The sequence below is a fragment of the Vespula pensylvanica genome, chromosome 8 (genome assembly GCF_014466175.1).
Source record: "Vespula pensylvanica isolate Volc-1 chromosome 8, ASM1446617v1, whole genome shotgun sequence".
Lineage (NCBI taxonomy): Eukaryota > Metazoa > Arthropoda > Insecta > Hymenoptera > Vespidae > Vespula > Vespula pensylvanica.
The window spans coordinates 5740622-5764130 of NC_057692.1; the positions used below are offsets into that span (position 1 = coordinate 5740622).

General features: G+C 32.7%; 2 protein-coding genes across 3 annotated transcripts; one reads left to right on the forward strand and one right to left on the reverse strand.

Annotated features, from left to right (window-relative positions):
* Positions 1-28: 28 nt before the first annotated feature.
* On the forward strand, positions 29-8116 carry LOC122631405 (phosphatidylinositide phosphatase SAC2). Of its 2 annotated transcripts, XM_043817062.1 has the most exons (13): positions 29-429; positions 922-1298; positions 1390-1653; positions 1736-1887; positions 1965-2137; positions 2254-2446; positions 2521-2848; positions 2921-2991; positions 3241-3465; positions 3836-4057; positions 4173-4486; positions 4573-4782; positions 4851-8116. In XM_043817062.1, exons 1-13 carry the CDS (start codon positions 333-335, stop codon positions 5828-5830), a joined length of 3606 nt encoding a protein of 1201 aa, XP_043672997.1. In that variant the 5' UTR covers positions 29-332; the 3' UTR covers positions 5831-8116. The 2 variants fall into 2 exon arrangements, with proteins under 2 accessions (XP_043672997.1, XP_043672998.1); XM_043817063.1 differs by lacking the exon at positions 3241-3465 and having other exon boundaries at positions 31-429.
* On the reverse strand, positions 8113-23487 carry LOC122631404 (dynein axonemal heavy chain 12-like). Its single transcript, XM_043817061.1, has 29 exons — positions 23058-23487; positions 22726-22914; positions 22242-22618; positions 21621-21867; positions 21132-21530; positions 20623-20833; positions 20267-20540; positions 19819-20199; positions 19639-19732; positions 19398-19552; positions 19046-19331; positions 18822-18983; positions 18234-18445; positions 18020-18137; positions 17687-17927; positions 17367-17613; positions 13506-17288; positions 13149-13435; positions 12787-13040; positions 12431-12727; positions 11873-12368; positions 11051-11796; positions 10610-10963; positions 10059-10525; positions 9840-9997; positions 9531-9777; positions 8982-9387; positions 8636-8899; positions 8113-8536 (listed from the first exon to the last, which is right to left on the reverse strand). Exons 1-29 carry the CDS (start codon positions 23178-23180, stop codon positions 8186-8188), a joined length of 11826 nt encoding a protein of 3941 aa, XP_043672996.1. The 5' UTR covers positions 23181-23487; the 3' UTR covers positions 8113-8185.
* Positions 23488-23509: the final 22 nt, after the last annotated feature.

Below are 23509 nucleotides of genomic sequence, written 5' to 3' on the forward strand. Positions count from 1 at the left end.
CTACAAACGAATAAGGAGAAGTACACGATACGTGTTCGACAAATCTACGTTTCTATTGGTCAGTTCTGATTCTGTCAATAAATTAACTAGTGCGATATGTAAGATCAAAAAGCATGAGTAGTATTCGATTCTGCTGTGAATAGGAGAAAACTGACAAAGCTGACAGATGGAGTTTCGTAAAACTGTGAAAGTTAGTGAGCAACAATGATGGTGAATTGTTGTGGGATGAGTTAAAAAGATGGCGAGCTGTCATCAATAAGCTCATTTTCTGTCTAAGAAGGGAACGTCACAAATGCTTCGTAAAAAGTATCATTCGTCGAAAAGACATTACAATGGAACTCTTTCGTACTGACACACATTTTATTTTCGTAAAAGAGAGGCACAGTTTGTGGTGCGACAAAAATACGGGCGAATTTTCTGCTAAATCCGGTGAGTAATATATCTCTGTTAAAATTAGTAAATTTTTGGAGATCGTTTTATCTCATCTTTTTTTATTCGAACGAATATAAGAATAAAATTAATTTTACAAATAGCAAAATATGTTAATATAAATACTCTTATCGTTTGAATAATCTTAAACGTTGAAAAATACGCTTATACGTTGAGAATGCAATGTGCCGCAAAATTTGACGTTTCTTTGTTTCTTTGTTTCTTTGTGTACGGTGATCGATCAACGTCACCTTTATTTTTATTTTCTATGAATTATTTATAATGTAAATAGTATTATAATCGACGTAATTAATTATTCCGCTTATAAAATTTGTAGTAAAATTATTGTCATATCGCAAATTATTGTCATAATGTAAATATATAATTAAAGAAAAATTAATATAATGTAAGAAACAAAGGAATGTTTTAATCCTAATTTTATTAGACAATCAATATTGATCTATATGATTTTCTATGCTCTATTACGTATAGATTGGGAATGGGCGTCACCCAAAGATTTGGAATGCCTTGGAATGTTTTATGGAATAGTAGGAAAAATAGATCAACCATCAGTATTGGAACCACGTTTGATGCTTATAAAAGAAGTTTCTGTGGCCGGAGAATTATATGGCGGTCATATAGTACACAGAATCAAATCGATTGCATTCTTACATATTGGGACAGATAACACAGATATTGGATTACTTCCGTGTAAGAAACATCAGCATTTACCAAAGAAAAAAGGAGCTAGTGGATTATTTGAAGTGCCGCAGAAAGCTGCATTTGCTAAAACATGGGGTACTATAAAAAGTGCCACAAATACTATTAAAAATACCACTCAGCAAGCTGCTGCTCTTGCGACATCACAGGTATAAATGAAGATGTAATAAGTGAAAATAAGGAAATAATTCTAATGTATTGCATATATACTTTCTCTAAGTTTCTTTTTTCTGTTACTAGGTCAAGTCTACAGTAAATAAACGAAGCGGAGTTAAAGATAAAGAAAAATTTGAGAAAAGAATCTTAGAAGAATTGAATAAAATTTTTACAGAGACCGATTCTTTTTTTTATTGCGAAACTGGAGATATCACCAATAGTCTACAACGATTATGCGTAGCCGAAATTGAAGAAACTAAAAGCAATCGATTTAAACCACTGTGGCAACGAGTAGATGATAGATTTTTTTGGAATAAACATATGTTACAAGATATAATTAATTTGAAAGTTAATACAATCAAAATTTTTTATTTGTTGTATAAAGTATACTGTGTTAACTATTATATTTGATGTAATATTATTTTATCAGACAGACAAAGCAGACTGTTGGATTTTACCAGTCATTCAAGGATATATCCAAATAGAAAAATGCAAAGTTGAAGGATTCTATGATCAACCACAACATGAAATATTTAATTTAGCTATTATATCAAGAAGGAGCAGATTCCGTGCTGGCACTAGGTAGTTTTTTATTATGTTTATTTTGATAGTATATCGTAATAAATAAAATTAAAAATCTAACATTGATCACAATAAAGGTATAAAAGACGCGGCGTTGATGATCAAGGTAAATGTGCCAATTATGTTGAAACTGAGCAATTGGTTTGGTATCATGATCATCAGGTATCTTTTGTACAAGTACGAGGAAGTGTACCGGTTTATTGGTCTCAACCTGGATATAAATATAAACCACCTCCACGAATAGACAAAGGTAAAGTCTCTGTATCTTAAAAATTAAGAGATAAAATGGTTTACGGAATTATTTATAAAGTTAATACATTTGTATATGCAATCTTGTTAAGTAATAATCTTATAATAACATCGTAGATGAAGCAGAAACACAGGTTACATTCGAAAAACATTTTAGTGAAGAACTTGATCTATATGGTCCAATATGTATTGTTAATCTAGTTGAGCAAACAGGAAAAGAGAAGATAATTTGGGAGGCTTACAGTAATCATATTCTTAAGTACAATCATTCTGATATTACATATACAACTTTTGATTTTCACGAGTATTGGTAAGTTTAAAAATGACCAAACTTTTGACTATATTGTATTAATTCCTCATGTTTCTATAATTTTTATCTAACAGCCGTGGTATGCACTTTGAAAATGTTTCTATTCTAATCGATGCACTCGATGCAGTATTAACGAATATGAGTTACTGTTGGCGCGATAAAGAAGGTACAATTTGCATGCAGAAAGGAATTTTTCGTGTAAACTGCATCGATTGTTTAGACAGAACTAACGTGGTACAAACAGCTATTGGTAAAGCTGTAATGGAAATGCAATTTTCAAAACTTGGTTTAATACCACCTGATGGAACTTTACCTACAAACATTAGACAAACTTTTCAATTACTTTGGGCTAACAATGGTGACATAATCAGTAAACAATATGCTGGGACAAATGCTTTAAAGGTTTGTAATTCACTTTGCCAACTTAATTTTATCCAATATATATAATATACTTTATAATAATTACATTTTCAGGGAGATTATACGAGAACAGGAGAAAGAAAATTCACGGGATTAATGAAAGATGGCATGAACTCCGCAAATAGGTAAAATTATGAACTTCTTCTATGTCACAAACCCTTCATTTCCATTTTCTCTCTCTTTCTTTTTTCTTTATTTTATCTTTCCATCAACTGCTGTTTCAAAATCATTCTAAATTATCTGCCTACTTTTCAGTTTGTTAGATATTACGGCTGATGAGATATTTTTACCAAATCAAGTACCAATCAAGATTGAGTTAGACGTTTCTAATTTCGTGCTTTGTAGATCCCTGACATCCTTTAATTTTCCGATAGATATTTTCAACAACACTTTATGGACGACTTACGGCAGGCAGCAATAGAAACTTTGCTAGGAAATCCAATCGACGTTGATCAACTGAATAACGATTGGTCACATTATTTAGACATCCTTGATAACTGCTGCCTTGAACTTATTCCTACGAAACCACCAAATATAGAGCTTCAACTTGCTACACATCCTGAATTTCTTTATGCCACTGCTATGTGTAATTTAGCAAGGTTCGTTTTCTGTTGTCAAAACGAGAAGTTTGTGAAAAGTGTGTATGAAAAATAATTTCATAACACTACAATTTATATTTCACGTTTAATTAAATTTTATAAATGGTTGTAGTGTGCTAAACATAGTTTTATCACGGATGATGGATCTTACACCGCATGAAAATTACTGATTAATCTTCGATTTTTAGCAATTAGATTTGGCAGTTAATATTAATAAACAACGCATTTCTTTTTAAACATAAAAACCTTGAAACACCAAATTTTTTTGATCCTACGACAATAATTATTATCATAAATTATATATACATAAGTGTTATTGCAATGATTACTTATATTTAATTTTCTTTTTTAAATTATACTATGATTTCAGATATTATCTTAATCGCTTCAAAGATGTCTATAGACAAGCTACAATCGATATGATGTTAGGAAATGCATTAAGTGAAGAAGTATTTCAAGAACGTACAGAAGAAGAAGATAATGCTGCAACAGCAATTCACGTGAAATTATTGATTGAAGATTGTAAAAAATTATTGATACCTGATCCCGAAGTTATTCTTGGAAGTTGGGGACTTATTGATGCTGATCCCGTGTATGTATATTCAATTATTAACATTTCGTTAAAAAATTATTTACTCTGCGAGTTAATAATAAAAAATTATTTACTCTCCGAGTGTTAATATTTTTGTATTTTTGATTACTTTTAGAACTGGAGATCCCACTGAAACCGAAATGGATACTATTCTTATATTAACTCGAGATAGCTATTATGTAGCGGATTATGACGACCAAATTGATAAAGTAACAAATTACCAAAGAGTTCCGCTATCCGATGTAATTCTTATTGAATTTGGCCAACCGGAAAATATAGTTTCTATTTTTAAGAACAAACATTACCATTGTGTTAGAATTAGCTATAAGATGGGTACAGAGTATGGTTACTTTCACATGTTTCGCAGTACGAACTTAAGATTTTTTAACAACATGGCTGTTGTAATAAAAACTGCCGAAGAAAGCATAGGTAAAATAATTGATATTCTCATATATTTTAATAATAACAAATAATATATAATAATTTTGAAAACAAAAAAATTATTGATATTGCAGAATCGTTAAAAGCAATTTGTGAAGCTATTTCAGTAGCAATGGAAATAGCTGGTTTACCAAAAGTACCTGTGGCAATGAACATAACATTAGATAAACGAAAGAGCAAATTAGTTAACGTTAAAGGCTCTACAGGACTATTAGATATTTCCTCTCTTCCTGAGTTAACCAGAAATGTTTCTGAAACGCAACTATTAGCTCTCAAAAGTGCAGGTTTGTTTATTATTAATAAAAAATAATCATCTGTAGACACAAATTTGTAAATCGTTATGATCTTGCAGGTACAAAGGCACTAAGTAATATGTCAGAACAGTTCAGTAAACTTAATAAATTAAGTCATAGCTTTAGCACGAAGAAACCGATCGACATAGCAAGAAGTATAAGATCAAGAAAATCTATTACATCGTTAAAACCAATTTTTACTGTTGGTGACAGAGATATTTCTGGAAATATTAGTAAAAAACGTGGCGAAAATAGTAGCAGTAGCGATGAAGATGAAAATATTGAAATGACTCGCATTCATACGGAACAAACAAAAAACTTTTCTCATGACAAAACATTAATGGAAGCTTATAGTCCGTCGATTGGAATCATAATGGGTGTTAAAGATTCTGATATAGTAAATAATAGCGCTTCTGATAATTATTTAGCACAAGCAGATATAGATAAAAATAATGTATTGTCTTCTGATATTAAAAAATCTGAATTGTATCTAATGCCGCAAAGTGAGTCTGGTAGTTCTCTTAGTGCTTCGCCACAGAAAACTACGGCAACGACACCAGAAATAACTATCCAGGACGTAGCAGATGTTTTAAACGAAGAAAAAGATAGAATGATGCATCCAACGTCATTGTGTCTTTCTAAAAATATAAGCCAGTCAACAGGAAAAGTAGACAGCAAAGCAAATTTAAATAACTTAAAGAGTAGTACTTTGTTAATAGATAATAAGTTACAAGATAAAAAGAGATCAACATCTGAACAAGATCTGACATTAAATATTACCTCGTCACAAAGCGAATCAGCCCTGAAATCGATAAAGACTAGCATTACAGATGTCACAAGTCCAGTTGCAGCTACTGCCAAAGATATTCTATCACCCTTTTCAAAGTTCGCTAAAGGTGTACAAACGCTTGGAGCTAATTTAGATCCAAGGAAATTAAAATCGGGTCAAATGGGAAATTTATCGGACCATCATCTGGAAGAACGTCAAAAACTTCAAGAGAAATGGGGTTCTTGCAAATCTACACTGATTGCTTTATAAATTATTGTGGCATAACTGTAAGTATATTATATTGAGCAACATGATAATAATGCTGTAAATAGAGTAACAACAAAAAAAAGAAAAAGGAATAAATTGAAATGGAATATGAATTAAAAAATTATAAACTTAGAGCTAGAGAAAAAAAAAAATTATAAAAATTATGTTATCACCATGTTGCTGAAGCAGGTAATAAGGAAATTCGAAAAAAAAAAAAAAACGAAAAAAGTATATTTTTTACTTTTATGAAAAATTGCCCTACCAAATTATGTGGTCAATATTTTATACACAACAACAACCTGAGTTTATTGTATAATAGAAATATCTACAATTTCTATCTATTATTTTTCAAAAAAGGAATTATGGGATTTTATGTTTTAGTTCGAACTATACGCGAAGTTGAATACTTAAATGTGAAATGCTTTTGGCATATTTATACAGAATTTATACTCAATATAGGATTTACTCTTATGAGATTACTGTTAGTACTGTGTTCAATCTTGCAACGTTTAATTAGATTGTGAGATAAAAATATATATTATCCGAGTAGGTATACAGTAGAATTTTAATTATTCGTTGGTTTATAATAAGTATTAATACCCAACGATGAAAATTTTAAGTAAATCGTTGTATTTATAATTAAGGATAAATCATTGATCTTTAATCTTCTCGAAGAATGACTTTCAAAAAATTTTGTTTCGTTGTTCATAACATTCTTATTTGCATTGAATACGAATAATCGGGATTCTACTGTATTTGGAAAGTGAGATTTGAATAAGATTTTTTTTTTAACTCAGCTTCTTGCTGCATAATTAAATTTTTCCACAAAATTTAAGCACTGTTGCCTTGCTCGTTGATATTGATAGTTATATTCATTATAGTTATATTCATTAAAAGAATGGTTTATTGATAAACGTTTGTGAGCACACTTTAGAGGAGAAAAGTTTTTTTATACAGCAAGTTGGATAAAGAAGCTTTTTAGTCAATTATGTAAATATAGAAATTGATATGAATGTAGTATAGAAAAATTGCGAAATATTAATACAGATGACACACAGTAGTATATTAATCAATGATATCAGTAATAATAATATTGAATATAATAATTGCATTAATAGAAGCATCGTAGCGTTAGATGTGAGTTATATAGAATTATCGAAATATTTATTGATCATTTTGGATATTGATATATTCGTGACTTTTATTAAATATTATTTTTTAAAACTTATATAAAACTGTGCTCAGTTTTATTCTCAGTATATCCAAAGTATTGTAATCTCGATTTTAAAGTACAGAAAAAAAGATCTAATTAAGTTGATATAGTTAAATGGTGTGATTAGATATATATACATGCACGATTAAGGAGATTGATAAAAGATGCTTGCTTTTCAATGTTGAATTTTCAATTGAAAATTCTTTTTTTTTTTTTTTTTTTTTTCTTTTTAAAAAGTGTCGTCTATACATCTCGCAATCTTAGAAACTGCAGTATTGATTTAGTATTGCTGCTGTATTGCAGACAACATGACTTACAAGGAAACTCTATAATTTATAAATATGTTATATAACAAAGACGAGCATTAATTATAGTAAAATAGAGCGATTAATATTTTATTAAGAAAGAAAAATAGATCATATAAATTCACATCAGTATAAGTTTGTAATCATTATAATCAGTATAAGTTCATATGATTAATTATGTACTTTGTAAATATTATTAGAGCAATTATTGACAATTCTTATAAATTTTTCACACGAAAAAGTATTTAAAAATATAAATATACGTTGTCCTTATATATAACACACTTGTTTTAGTCACGAACAATAGTCTGTGATACATTTTTGCAGATTGAATATAGTTTGTAAAGAAAATTGTAAATCTTGTAGATGACGTAGTGATTTTTTAGAATAGAGTATTGTGAGAACTGTTTTCTAATACTTTAGAGTATACAAAAATTATAATTGTATAAAAATACCAGAACCGTAATCCATTCCAAACAAAATTTACCTTTATTGGCTAAACTTTCGAATTGTATTTCTTCGATTATCGGATATGATGATTCAATCAAGCTTTATATATGTGGATGCAATGTAAGAACCAGTTCAAATTCAGTCATAATGTGTGTTATAAATATAGTAGCCAATAGAGGCTTTGCCTTACATATGTATATTCAAGAAACATATTCTCGAAAGATTACAAAAAAAAAAAAAAGAAATAAAACTTACACATATATGCCAAATACCGCAAAATGACACTTGTAGATGACGTAACAATAAAAAGCATCGTCAATATATCTTGTCTTTTAATTTCATTATTCTCTCTTAATATTATTAATTATACAGGAAATATTTTCCAAGTGGCTAATTATCAAGCTGACATAACAAAGCTAGACCTCTTTTAATCCAATGGCTAACTTTCTTATCGGTATCGAGAAGTATAGATAATACATAATTAGTAGAGTGACCTGTGGTTTTTAATACTCCAAAACGAGCAGACGTTATATACAAGGGACATTCATATCGTCCTTTTATTAGTATATTATCTATTTCGGATGGTTTGAACCATATTATTGGCATGGGATCCCAAAGTATTTTCGGATAGCTTTCAGCAAGTAACATAGTTCTCAAGTCCCATCTAGCACCAGCTAAATACATACCGTAAACATATACTCCGTCTATCGGAGATTTATTCGATTCGAATGTTGGCATTACCTACAAATTAATTATTTGTAAAATATAAAATTGAAAAATTGAAAAAAAAAGATCTGCTTACACGACGACGACGACGACGACGACGAAAGAAGATATTACCTCAAAATTAAAATCAACTTTATCAATCGGTACTTTATATTTTCTCGCGAAATTTTGTGTCGCGCCAGTTAAGAAAGCGTGCACGAATGAAAATCCGGATATCCAAAAAGTCTTTGGTTTTCCTTCTATCATCCATTTCTTAAAGAATTCTAAACGTTTTAAGAAATCATCGATAAAACTGGACAATGGTTTTAACGTTGGATAAGCACTTGCTCTGAGCCAAGATGGTGGAACTTTATTATTAATTATGTGTGCTCCTAAAACCTATAAGAAAGAAAGGAAATTTTTAAGCGAGAATTGTTAAGTTATAAATAATAGAGGAAAATCTTTTGAAACTGTAATATACCTCCAAAGCAGAAGTCATCACTATAAGACCTTTTATAGCTCTTTCTAACATTACCAATGAATTTCTCATTTCGGCTAAAAGTATATTGTATCTTTCCATTTCTTGTACCAATACTGTGTTCATAGATTCCATGTACATCGTTGGATACAATTTATGAGCCTCTTCTATGTCAAACAGACCTGGTAATTTACTATAGATATTTTCTTTCATGAGCAACAATAGTTCATCCTGTTTCATAGCGTCACCCACTGCGACGGTTCCTTGAATCAACAACATCGAATCAAAGAAATTTTTCGAAAGTTCAAGATCGCGAGTTATTCCTGCGTTCATGTGCAATCCAAACACTTCCGGTGGTGTGATAATAGGAATTCCTTCTATTTGTTCGATATAATCTTGATATTCGTGTCTAGAGAAATTGTTTATATATTAATATTATAACATCAGTGTTAAACTAATATTTAAACTTGAATTATATTCAAAAAAAAAAAAAAAATAAATAAATAATAATATTTAAACAACGCTACACGATTATCCGAAGCGTCTAATTACTTTTTAGGTAACGTGTATTCCGGACCAACATCGCTCAACGAATAATGTGGATCTGTAATTACATCAAGATTATAAAAGTCATCTAAAATAGTATTCAAACATCTTCGATCTCTATCGTCTGTAACTCTTCCGCCATAGTTACATTCCCCCGTAAGATAAATGATCGCTTTAAATGGAACTTCATCGTAATCTTCGATATAAAATTGAAGCTGTTCCACTGATATTTGTAAGTCAGAATCATCAAAGCCTGCAAGAAAATATCATTATTTATATTCTTTCGATATCACCGATTAAATATTTTCGATATACCGTATTTAATATTCCAGCCTTGCGGTCCATAATTTCTACGTTCTTGAATCAATGCGTGAAAGAAACATAAAGCGTATAGCAATTTTGAGTAATTTTTTTTCTTTTGAGACATCGTTTGAAAAAACTCTGGTTCCTTGGCAGTTTCGGATAGAAAACATCTAAAGATTAGAAATAAATTATTAATTTCGTTGTCTTTCTCATTTTTTGAAAGTAACTTACTTCATAATATTTTGTTGAAGACCAGTCGGAGGTTCGTTCGTTATTTTCATACCATTTTGTAAAATCGTTATGGGAAATTTGTCGGAAGGGTAACTCGTCAACCAAAGGCGAAATTTGACGTGAGTATTCGTCAGATTGAAATTCTCGCAAAGTTTTTCAAGGACAGGCATCCAAGATACAGCTAAATGACAGTTTTGTAAGCAAACCCAAGAACCTTCTTGTTGAGCATCGGCAATAAGTTTCTGGGCTATAGGGCCCTGACCTTGACCTAATGAGATAGTGGCGAATTTCGATAGATAATTCATACTATCTGCAAATCTGGTCAAAGCTCCCATTGGATCGGAACCTGGTGATAGAATAAAAATCAATGGAATCGTACAACTTGAGTCCATGTAAGACTTGGAGATATCGAATGGTGGTGGCATTACAAATTTCATTCCCATTCCATTCTTAACAAATTCGCGTATCTGATGGAGAAAGGATTTAATTATCATTTATATGCATAATCATCGATAGTCAAGAAGAAACAATCCTTTTAAATATACACTTACTGCAACTACGATTTTGTCAGGTCTGATCATTCTCATAACAATCAACTTTTGAAACGGAGTCAATGTATTTTCCCATGGTTCTGGTAAAGGTGCTTTCTCAGGATTTAACAGATCGTAATATGTTTTCCATTTCGTTAAATTGTTGGTAAAACTTTTTGGAAATTCTGTGAAATTCGACAAAGCATTTACTCTATCGATTTCATTCCATGATTTATCTGGAAGCCAATCGGGCGCTGGATTTTTTGAAATTGTCTTCAATGCCATGCCACCAGATAAGAAGAACAAAAACTCATTTTTATCTACTTGATTACTTGCCAGTAGAATCGTTGAATACAATATGAACGAATACAATATCTGATAAAAAGATTAGCGAATATTTTTATATTATACTACACATGACATAGTAGATGTATTTTAAGAGAGCACTATATTTCTATTAACCTTGTCCTTCTCGAACAATGATCTACAGATATTTTGATAAAGATAATATGTGAACGTATTTCTCAAAAATTCAAGCCTACGTTCTAGAATTTTACTTTTGTTTGCCGAGTCGATGGAAACAATGTAAAGATTAATAAACCATTGCAATGAAAATTCGTACATAGGATCTATGTTCGGTAAATCCGTAATGGTATAATAAAGAGCCGAGCTATACTTTGCAATAGGTTGATAACTTTGACGAAAAACTTCGATCATTTTTTCTGTCTTTCTTGCTACTTGCTGTTTCTTAATTATATCGATCGAAAGAATTTTAGATGAGTCCAAAATTTCTATAGCTTCTTCGTCCTCCAAAATTCCAGCCCCGGCTACCGACAAAGTTCTCAGAATATTATCCTCGACCTGTTTCAAAGCTTTTTTATTTGCGGCACTTTCAATTATCAAGAATTCTCGCTTTTCTTGCAAGTCAGGTCTTTCTTTCGCTACAACGATTTCTAATAATTGATCTTCCAGACCTTCTATCGTCAGAGCAAAATTAATTAAAGTGATTTTGTTAAAAACGTCCGGAAGATAATGAGGATTTCGTAATTTTGTCGTGATATATAATCTAAAACGTAAGTCATATTCAACGGCAGTTTCTCCTAAAGTAATATGCCATATCCCCGCGATTTTATATATGTTTCTCATGAGAATCGGATCAAGAGGTGCTGGAAGATCTTCCAAAATATTTTCAATCAAAACTGGCTTTCCTACGGACGCGATATTATTTTTATAAAACCGACATAAACAAAAAGAAAATTTGAAACGACTTTGATAAGATCTTACCATACTCTATAGCTTGTTCGATGATGTTCATATAATTTTTATCAGTTACTTTGACGATCTCCAATTCGCTCTGTTTTTCCATATTACGAATCCACTTGTTTGCTTGACTCTGCGGATCTATGAATAAACTCCATCTCTTCGAATTATCCATGATGATCGCGTTTTCAATAGAAAATGAATCCCGTGGCAAATTGAATATATTCCAGGTATTGATCTTTATCTCAGTTCCTAATATTTTTACGAAATTGTAGTCTTCCGAGCAAGGTATCTTCAAATCTTTGACAAAAACTCTCCACTTCTCGATGTTCTCCGTACGATAACTCGCGGTGAAAGGACCAAGATAAGCAATCACTCCGCAGGAAATTAAAATATCACCCGGGAGCGTGTTGTAAGAATTTTGTAAAGTTTCTGCTGCGGCTAACCAACGATCTTTCTCTCCTCCTAAACCATCGATCAGTTTTTCAGCGCGAATAAGTTTATTTCTACAATTGGTAACCTGATGGATGAATTATCATTATGAATTATCGTGTATTAATCGTATGAACGTTAACAAATTACTTCGTTCTCCAATTCGAGTTTCTTCGCGAGAGTAACTTGCAATCTTTCGTTGAGATGAGCGAGTTTCTCTGTCAAAGATGCAAGCATTTGACGTCTTTCGTTCAAAAATGCCATAGTCTCTTCGTACTCTGTTTGTGCAGCTGCTAATTTCGCTTTTTTCGGTGCTACTTCTTTGATCACTTTGTCATACAATACCATTGCGCGAACCCATTTGCACAAACCTTCGGCAGCCGACGATGCTCTGGCTACAACTTTCGGTTCGAAATTTTTATTCGTCATATACGTCTTCTTGATCTCCTGTTAACAAAACGCTGTAGTATCGACTTTCAACATGTTTTTATCTTTTAACATCTTACATCCATTATGTGAGCAGGGATGTTGTCCTTGTCATATTGACGTAAAGTGTCCAAAAATTTCATATCACCTAATAAACGTTTACTAGGTGTCCAATAATCGTAAACTCTATGACCAGTACCGGGATCTTCGATTTTAATAGGTGGTATGCTCATCATAACGCAAACTGCAGCCATTACTAATTTCACTCCTTCTGGAGGACTTTTCATCGTTTTCACAACAGAGATATCAGCAGGTTTGAGAGTATTCAATGCAGCTGTGTTCGATAAAACGAAGTATTTTCATCGGTAAGTGGAAATGATAATTACGATGAATAATAATGACGATTAAACTACAAATGAATATTAGAAGTGAATAGTGACACCTATCGCTTCGTCCAAAGCAGGAAGGGCTTCGGCCAGATCAGCTTCACATTCCATCTTCAAGTTCTCTGCAATTGTAGCTTGAACGTTGGCTGCATTTTCGTCTCTCTTCACAAGAATCGTTGCTTGTTCGACGCTCACATTTTCCTTTTCTATTTGCTTCATAGTCTCCGTTGTCTCTTTCGCTGACAACTCGAGTTGTGGCCTTAATTCGGAAAGAACCACTCTCATATGCCGAATCTGTTCAGCAGCGAATTCTAGCTTGTCCAAACCATTAAGATATCGATCCCTGTTGTGAAAAAGTAATGTCGGAGATATGCGATTTTATACAAAAAAAAAAAAAAAAATATCATCGATACCTTGCCAAAGTGAGTTCCTCTTGTTTCTCACTTATCAATTCTACGTATGTACGCATCAGATCGAGAAAACTCGCGGTAGTGATGTAAGTTATTCTACCAGATAATTGATAAAAATGAGTACTGATATCCTTCGCGCAGCTATGAAAATATTTCGAAGCAACGACAGCGTTAACTTTAATATTCTCATCGACTTTGGTATCCGCTATGTTGTAAAGTGCTATTTGTTCGAGCGCTTCCTCAGGCCATACCTCAAACCAATCGATTGTGCAACAATTGACCAAACTCGGATAAAGTCTTAGCCTTATTCTAAAGGTATCACCGATTGGACTGAAGCACAACATTATGTGTAACATCTCCTTGCAACGATTAATGAAAAATGCTAATACAGCGAGCACGGATATGTCCAAATTACGATTACCACCTTGAGCAGCTAATCGACACATCTCGATGATCTCTTGTCTTTCTTCAACTGTGAAAAGATTTGGTACTTCTCCGATATTAAGAAGACTATCTATGTCAGCAAGAAAAGCTTCTTCCTTGATCTGTCCTTCGGTAAATAAAAACACAAAATCTTTACCAGCTCCACCAGAATTTTTTAATACTTTCTTTATGTCCTCTCTCCATTCGTTTAAACCATACGCGCTACCAATCTCAGGTTGAAAAAGTCCGTGGCCAACCATACTAGATGCTAATCTTGTCAAAGATTGTCTTCCAGAACCGCTTACACCAACCATTAGTAAACTACTGTTAGAAATCGAAAGTACACGACAAATTCTTGCCAAGTGTTCCAAAGCATAACGGAACATCACTATGTCGATCTTTTTTCGATGAGTATTATTGTATTCTTGAAGATAAGCCAGAGCTATTTCTTTATATTCTGTTATCGAAGTTATCTCCTCGTAGAGACGATCTTCCGCTAGTGCTTCCATGATCATAAAATTTCCATAGATCAAACTTTGAAGACTCTCTTCCGTTAACACGTCGTTGAATTTTGGCAAATGATCGAATATCGTTTCGAATGATTCTCTTATTATATTCTGAGTGGTTTCTTTAATCTTCAAAAAGAGCCAATTATGATCCTTTGGTTCTATCAAACGATCACCGAATACTCTCAAGATTTCGTGGACCCATAATTTGGTAAATTCTGCCCTGGTCTCGGCACTTTCTTTCTTTATCAAGGTAAAGCCTAATATTACTCGAGTAAGATCACGAAGATTAAACGAATAATGTGGTTTTGCTGGTGTTGGTCTGAATTCGTTGCTAACTGCTTTATATATGGCTATAGTGGCGTTCACAATCTCGTTAATGATCGGAATAACCGATGTTGAGTAGCCGTTTCGTTTGAGCCCGACAAAGGCGATATTCGTGAAGATTCGGAAGATACTTTCCGTCGAAAATTCATTGATGAAATATAAATTGAAGTGCCGCAGAAATCTTTGATAAATCTCTTGTCTACTTCCACCGGGTGGTGCCATCGCACAAATAAACATCGTGTCGAGAATGGTAATTTTTTCTGGCCTCTTTAGATCGTACCAACTCCCATGATCGAAAAATTGCCGGAGTAATTCGATTGCCGATTGAGAGCCGTAAGTTTCTTTGGCAGGCATGTTGACTTCGTCGATGAATACTATACAATGTGTACCTAACAATGGACCTAACTGATTCTTCTGTCTTTTATATAACTTTGCTAATACCAATTCTTGAGTACTCCAAGCTGTTGTAGTTGGTGTGAAAATGACAAAATTAGGTAAGTATTCCGATTCGTCCAACTTGTTCATTAGCAAGTCCTTTATGTAGAAACTTTTACCCGTACCAGTGTCTCCTTGTACTAAAAATCGTTTACGTTGTTTGATATGCATTAAGAATAATAGCTGATATTTAACTGTATCGATGGTGGGTATCATTAGGTTGCTAATACTTAGGCTTTCATCGTATGGCTCTGATGTAAATAACTCGACAAGACGTCTCCATGCTCCTTTACCTTTGAAGGTATAAAAATGATCATAAATGAGTTCGTCTCCTGGTAAGGAGATCAATGATTCCTCTATACTCTCAGGAATAGGATATTCCGCGTTTTCGTTTTTCCAAATTGTTAAATAAAACGCATTGAATTTGAATCGAGAGTCAAGATCCAAAGTACCACCGGCTCCCCAAACTACCCCTAATAGCATCGAAGCTTGTAGCCATGGTGCAATGAACGTATCAAAAGATTTCGGGTTGTCTTCCACCGCACTTTCCATGAACATCTCTACCAGATTCATGATCGAGATTAACTGATGGATTTGGCTCACGTACAGATGCATGTGACACGTCTTACGAATGAACTCCAAGCAAGGATGCATCAACCATTCAAAAAGCTCGTTTATTAAATCTTCATAATCTTCTTTCCATAGTGGATCTAACTCTGCTATCCACGAATCGATGAACGGTTGCCAACCGAGTACCCGAGGTTCTATATAGATCATTCCACAACGCGATACTGTAGCAGGGGATGCATGAGCTAAATCCATAACTTCGAATATCATCGACATCACGCTTGACATCTGCATTACTTCGCCAGATGTCAGGCATAGTTTTTTATTATCATCCAGCACAGTATTGAGATTCTCGATCCAAAGAGCATCGACAGGGCCATCGAATATAATCCATTTTCTGTCATCAGTTTCTTCCATACAATATGTTCGGAATGCAACTGCGCATACACCGTCTGACCACTCGGAGGACACTGGATCGAAGTGTCCATACAATTGCTCCAACGTTATTGATTTAGGATTGATCGTAAAGTATTTCGTCACGGCACCATTCTCATCGTTCCATTCATGCATCAAAGTTAACACCTCAGCTAAGGTATGGAGAACAGACGTTTTTCCACCAAAAGGTTCACCGACCAGCATGAAACCATGTCGAACGATCATCATCTCGAATGTTTGTATGATCTTCAATAAGAAACTGTCGACTGGCTGTAAATTTTTCTTCTTGGCGACTTCAGCAACTGCTTTTAATAATACATCATAGCTTGGAGTTGGCAAAGTCAATCCTGGAAAGAGATCGGATACTATTCCTTGAAACAACGGTACATCGTGTGCCAAGAATTTTGGTAGATTGACATCGATGATAGAACGAAGAAGAAGTATAGCTTCATCCTCGTCGGGAAATTTCAATTTGATATTCTGTGCCGCTGTCAGTACAGTTTTCACGGCACGCATACCGTAATCGTAATGAGATTGAGACGAGAGTTGTTCCGAACACAATTTATAAGTTGCCACGATCTTTGTTGACAGTGAACGAGCGGTATTGAAACCTGACGAATAAAGAAAGATCTCGCCGATCATCGCGTAATCCGGTACCATCATCGCCACGGTTCTAAAGAGAACTTTTAAATTATCTGGTAATTCAGAACGACCAGCGTATCCAGGATTCATCGTGATGCAAACATAAACCGCAGGATTTAACTGCAATTCCGTTCCCTCGAAAACGAATGTCTCTAAATTCGCATGTATCGCTTGCGTTATAGAAAGAATTTGTTGTGCTACCACTGATAATACTTCCAATTCGATTCGATTGAATTCATCGAAGCACGACCAAGCGCCACAGGAAGCTAAACCTTTGAAAAATTTTCCCATATTTTTGTAGTCGAGACCCTCGGAACAATTAAAAACTATACACTGTACAGCGATAGCTCTGCTGAGATCCTTCGTTGTTTCAGTTTTTCCAGTACCTGCAGGACCCTCGGCTGCTCCGTTTAAGTGCAAACTATATGCACCTACCAAAGTACGATAACATCTGTCGGAGCAATATCATACCTTTCAGAATGATATTACTCGATTTGTAAATATGCTAAACAAATTTATTGTAGTTTACCTGTCAGTTAATGGTGTAATCACAAGACGTGATGTATTCCCGAGATACTCATAAGCATACGTTATAGTCGCATGTATGATTCTAACAAATACATCATCTTCCCAATAGTAACGAAGCTGAGCTAACCATTCGAAATCTTTTTCATCGATAATACGCTTATCGATGAGTACTTTTACTATGTCCACAGCATGAACATCTATTGTGATAAGAGCGTTCAAAGTGATACGATTTTGTCTCGTCAGATGACCTGATATGATTTGTTATTTATAAATTATAACTAGACGAGATGTAGGTGAATTCTTCGATAATTTCATCGGTACCTTTTACCAGATTAACCATGTCAAAAATTTGTAATTGTAGTTTTTTCCACAGTGCTTCCAAAGTAGATAGTATATGTGTCAATAAACTCGCTTGAACTTCCATAGACCAATAGATTTGAGCAACGCAAAGTACGACCATACCAGGCCAAATTTGAACCCATTCTACTCGTTCTTTTGTATCGTAATCCAAATAACTCATAAGCGTTTCATACCTTACCGATTTCAACATGTATTCTTCTACCTGTTTATTATTTATATTATTGAGAAGTATATCGAATCGAAATAAATTATCTTATTCTTAACGTTGAAATATTTTTATAAGGATATAAATACTTGGATCAGCCATTTTTCTACACAACCATGAGCAGCTTCCGTTGAGATACGGCCTTGAAACATTATCTCTTCCCTTTGATCGCTGATCATAGAATAGATCTCCAAAAACTCATTAAATCTGAGGTACATAATCGTTATTGATCAAAATGAAAAAAATATAAATGATAGGACCCACGAGGATTCATGATAAAAAATTACGCAAATGAAAGCCCACCCGAGCTTGTTAATTCCTTCGAAACATTTTTTCAAATGAGGTTGTACGCGAAGTGGGTCTTTTGTCTCGGATAGAATTTCAAGCATATCGTCGTTACTCAGAAAGAAGAAACGTGGGAAAAACAGCCTTTTCTTTTCCAGATAATTTGATATACCTTCGTTAACCGTTTCCATCATAGCGTTAGCTTCTCTCATAGCTTCTAATAAGCCGACCTAATAATAAAAGTATGGAATACAATACATGTTTAAATACTATAGACAAATTTTTACATGATCTATACAATAATTCAAAAATAACATGATTGTGAACGTGGTCCAAGTCAAAGTGCAGCAATTAACTTAGATTTGGTTGCAGTTAAATTACAACAAAAAGAATTGTTTTTCATGAATAAAAACACTTACTTTCTCTTCGTCACTATAGAAGAATAATTTTGAAATAATTCAAAGCCGAATGGCTCAAAAGATTTCAGAACGAAAAATATGTGACTTTAGTTAGACTACTTTCATAATCACTGATTCCAAACATAGACAATCCAAGAATAAATACAAAAATAACTCGATATATTAGATAAATTAAGAGTATACTTACACTACCAGCAGTTTCTCTAACTCGGCGATCTCTCTTAACTGCTTGCATTGCGTTTCGAAAAATTCCATCGACTTGAACAAATAGTACATTCTCTTCAGGCAATTGTGCAATAATGTCTTTGCTTGAAAATATTGGTAGCAAGTACATCCATTGTACTTGCAACTACAATTGTTGACAATATTAAAGACGCATAGCTTAAAGTTTAAAATAAATAATTAACAAACCTTAACCCATTGTTCAATGGTATTCTGTATACGAAGTAATTTCTGATAAAAATCCTCCACCTTCTTTCTAATCTGCTTTACAAACGCCGAGCCACGCATCGTTTGTATTTTAACGATGTGTTCTTCTAAAAGTGTTTGTATATCATCCAAACGAGTTAATATTTCAACACCAGAATCTTTAAATAGTGTTGTCTCGAATAAAATATCGTCCCACTCTTTCTCTATTTTATAAAATGCTTGCTCGAGACTCAATTCTTTCGATGCGCTAACGCTTATTAATTCATATCTTTATCAAATAAAATAAATTTGTAAGTTTAAATATTTATCAATAATATCGATCGATATTTATTACTTGTCTAAGTCCTCCAACAAATCCATGGCTATCATTTTTCGAAGAGTTGTCCCAGCATTGGGTGTAAGATCAAAACCTGCGATAAGTGACATTTCGTCCCAATGATGTTGTCGTAAAGCAGGATTGCAGAAAACTGTTACAAGCGGAACGTATACCTAGAAATATTATTTATTACATTTATAAACTTTAATGATCGTTGAGACAATGATACTATCGTATTTCCTTTTTCTTTTTTATTTACTTTGAACGATTGAATATCTTCGAGAATTTGATACGAAAGCTTTATAGGTACCGGTTGTTCGAAAGGATCTGGATCATCGATAAAACCTGTAAAACTGATAAAACAATCAAATGTAAAATTGGAGATAGTACCTAGCTCAAATTTAACAAAAAATGAAAATACAAAATTATAAAAATAAACCTATAAGGATAATTCGTCGCGAGTTGCATCTTGATTTTGGTTCTGTATTGCTTGCTCATTTTGCTAAAGTTAGCATATAACTCGTTACACTTAGTATCGATTTCATATCCATCAAGATATTCGAATGGTCCGTCTAACCAGACATCTCGGTATCTTTGCCATTTACATGCTAGATACATCATCTCATAAAACGGCATTATAATCTCCTTTAATTCGTTGATAAGGGGATATTCGGTGAGTGGAAATTTAAAAAGACTTTCTTCGTTGTTTATCCATTGTGCTTGTTCATCCATACGATCCAAACTTCTTATAAATTTTCGTATATCTTCTATATATTCGTACACGCGTTTAGCATCATCCATATCATTCATAATCGTTAATCTACAAGTGATCGTGTTAAAAATGACTAGGTCACATCATCTTGGTACAGCGATAAAAAAGAATTTACCTTGGAAACATCTCTTCGACTTCCATGTTCAAAGTTATCACTTTACTTTGCAAATTTTCCTCCAAATCGAATTTCATTTGCTCGTACATGCTACTACTTTGTTCAAAAATTGGTCTTATTCGTTTTAACCAATTGACAGTCGTATTGTTTAACTCAGCATGATCCGAACTTAAACTCGTCATTTCGATTAAGGATGCCATCATGTTTAATGATATTGTGATTCTATCGTTCATCTCCTCCATTGTTACACTTGCAGCTTTTATCATATATTCACCTACGATACCAAAAATACATATGTAGATAATAATTACTTAGAAAATTTAAAATCCTACACCTTTCCAATCAAAATAACAAACCTAATTCGAGAAGTTCTCTCGTTGTGCTTGGTACATTTAATGCCCTATCCCTTAGTGTTTCAAACACTTTACATATATCAAGATTATAATTTTGATGACGTTTGACCAATTCACCGATTATTAATTCGCGAACAGATAAAGTGTGAGACATGAGTGCAGCTTTGCCCTCTGTCTGATATAACATGGCTATAAAGAAATACTCTATGTTCGGCTAAAAACATTAATTATGATCTCTTGAATGAATCTCATTTATCGTATAAACGTAGGTATTTTTATACAGGATGTTTCATGCAAAGTGTTACAAATTATTTTTACCTAAACTTCATTTTTATAAATATAAAAACAATTAAATTTATCCGGTCCTACAATTTTAACGAATGATTAATCCAATCTTATATTGTTTTTTATAGAACACAGTATAAATTCTATCATATTTTTTCGGTAAAAATGATTTGTAATGTAACAAAGTTTTACATGGAACATCCTGTATACGTAAGTATATATTATACCAATCCATTAATTTCGCGAACTAAATCATTGAAATCTTCGACTCTCTCGATGCACTCCTCAAAAGTATGTCCTTCGGCAACATAAGCGATTACTTTTTCTCGAGTTTTAATATCATATGCAACATTAAACTGATCGCGCAATTGTTCAATATAATTAACAATAGGTTGAAATAACTTTTTCAATATTTCTTCGAGTCTTTCGTGCACCTCATCCAAGTACCAATTTGGTAATGTAATAAAGATTGCTTTGTGATCACTTTTGACACCTACCCAAGACTCCAAAGATGGCAATTCTTGTGCCATATTCGCGATTTGATCGACGATAGAGTGATATGATTTATAAATTTCGCTGAGCAACGGGTAAATGAATAATGTGTTGTTCTCGCATTTCAATTCCAGCTGTTGGTCGGAAGATCTTAAAAATACTTTCGAAATTGATGATAATTTAATAAAATATCGAGAAACGACTTGTATTACAATTATACGTACCTTTAAGATGGGTATTGTAAAACAATTGCTCAATGTTGTAAGCCAATCCTCTATGGTTCTCATTATACAAGCTATAATTTGAAGCGACAATAAATTTGTGGCGCATCGAAAGAAATCGTGGATTATGGCCAATGGGACATCATAAATGTAACGTGAGTGTGAAAGATTTCTAATGATACTACCATAATACGAACTAGTTATGAGAATATTAGCTCTCGTCAAATCTGTGTCCAGCAAATCCAATAGTCTGTTATAATACGGTAAGCAAGTATTAATATTTTATAACATCAATGCAGCTAATAAGAAATGTCGGAACTTTCAATACTTTATATATAAAGAAATGATAAAACTTGTTGCTGAAGATAACTATGATCAATTCGTGAAAAATTTACAGTTCTGAGATTGATATATTATTATCAGTAAAAAAAAAAGAAGTTGCGAATTTTTCAAACGATTATACCATTGCATTGGCTAATAAGTAATATCGAAAATTTGCCATAAAAAATATCGAATTGTCAATTTAGATATAAGATATTAAAAATTCCAACATATTATTTATCAGTTAACTAACTCAATAAATTTAAAATTAATATAAAAGAAAAAAGAAACATGATACAATACCTATATAAATCAAGAGTACCGTATGCTCTATAACGTTGAAAATCGCATATGGAATTACTGAGCACTATGTGAGCTTTAGCCACAATGTTTCTCATTAATTTGTGGGAAAAATAATATTTTTTAGCAAATTTATAGCGACGTTTTTGATAAGTGCAAAAAAAATCTGGTGGGTCTAGAAGTTTAAATGGCGCAGAGAGCGTATAATCCAAAATGTTACAAGATTCCTGACATTCTATAGCGATCACGGAATTGATCGACATATTGTAAATATCTCGATAATATTGATCCTTAGCTTCATTAATATGCTCTTCAAAAATTTCTTTATACTTTTCTTTAAGTTTGGGCGCTACCAACATTCTTATACGTTTTTCCCAATCCTACAAATTTCGATAACTTCTATATTAAAATAACGGACACTATATTTATTAAATAAAATAAATTTAAGTAACAAGATAGTTTTAAAAGAAAATTTTTGCCTACTTACACCCAAGAGACCATACGTTTTTAACTCTTGGGCATATTGTTTCATTTTTCCAAAACAATAATTTTGCGACACCCCTAAATCGCATTCTTTCATTAAAATCGGACGAAACGCAAGAATATCGTCGTAACAAAAAATCTTTGCTTTTTTAGAGGCTATCTCGATCACATCTTGTACTTTTCTCATAGCGACCTTGGAAAAGAATCAAATTTATTTAATTTAATTAACACGATGACGATACGATTAACGCATTACGGTAAAAGTTAAATGATTCACGTAATACGTTTGTAAATTCTATATCATTATTGATGATAATGTAATGAATTTGATTAAACCTTATCTAATTTTAACGCAGACAATGGATTTTTTGTCATTGTTTCTTCTTTAAATTTTACATTTGTAACTTTCGATACTTGTGGTGTTGTCATTCTGTCAAATTCCGATATAATCTTAGACATGGTCCTTATTAAATTCTAAGAACAATAAATGTCCACTTTTATTTCTGTTAATTATAAATCATCGACATTTCCACGATTAAGACATATATAACCTCGATAATATTCAACATTTATCAATATATCTATCCATTGAAATTTGTTACAGTTTAACATTGAATACTGTGCGATATGCGATTATCGATATTCAAAATATTATCGATATACATACATACATCATCAAATATCTTGTACATACACAAGTCATTACATTTTATTTTGCGATCAACGCATTCGATATATATATATATATATATATATATATATATATATATATGTATGTATGTATATAC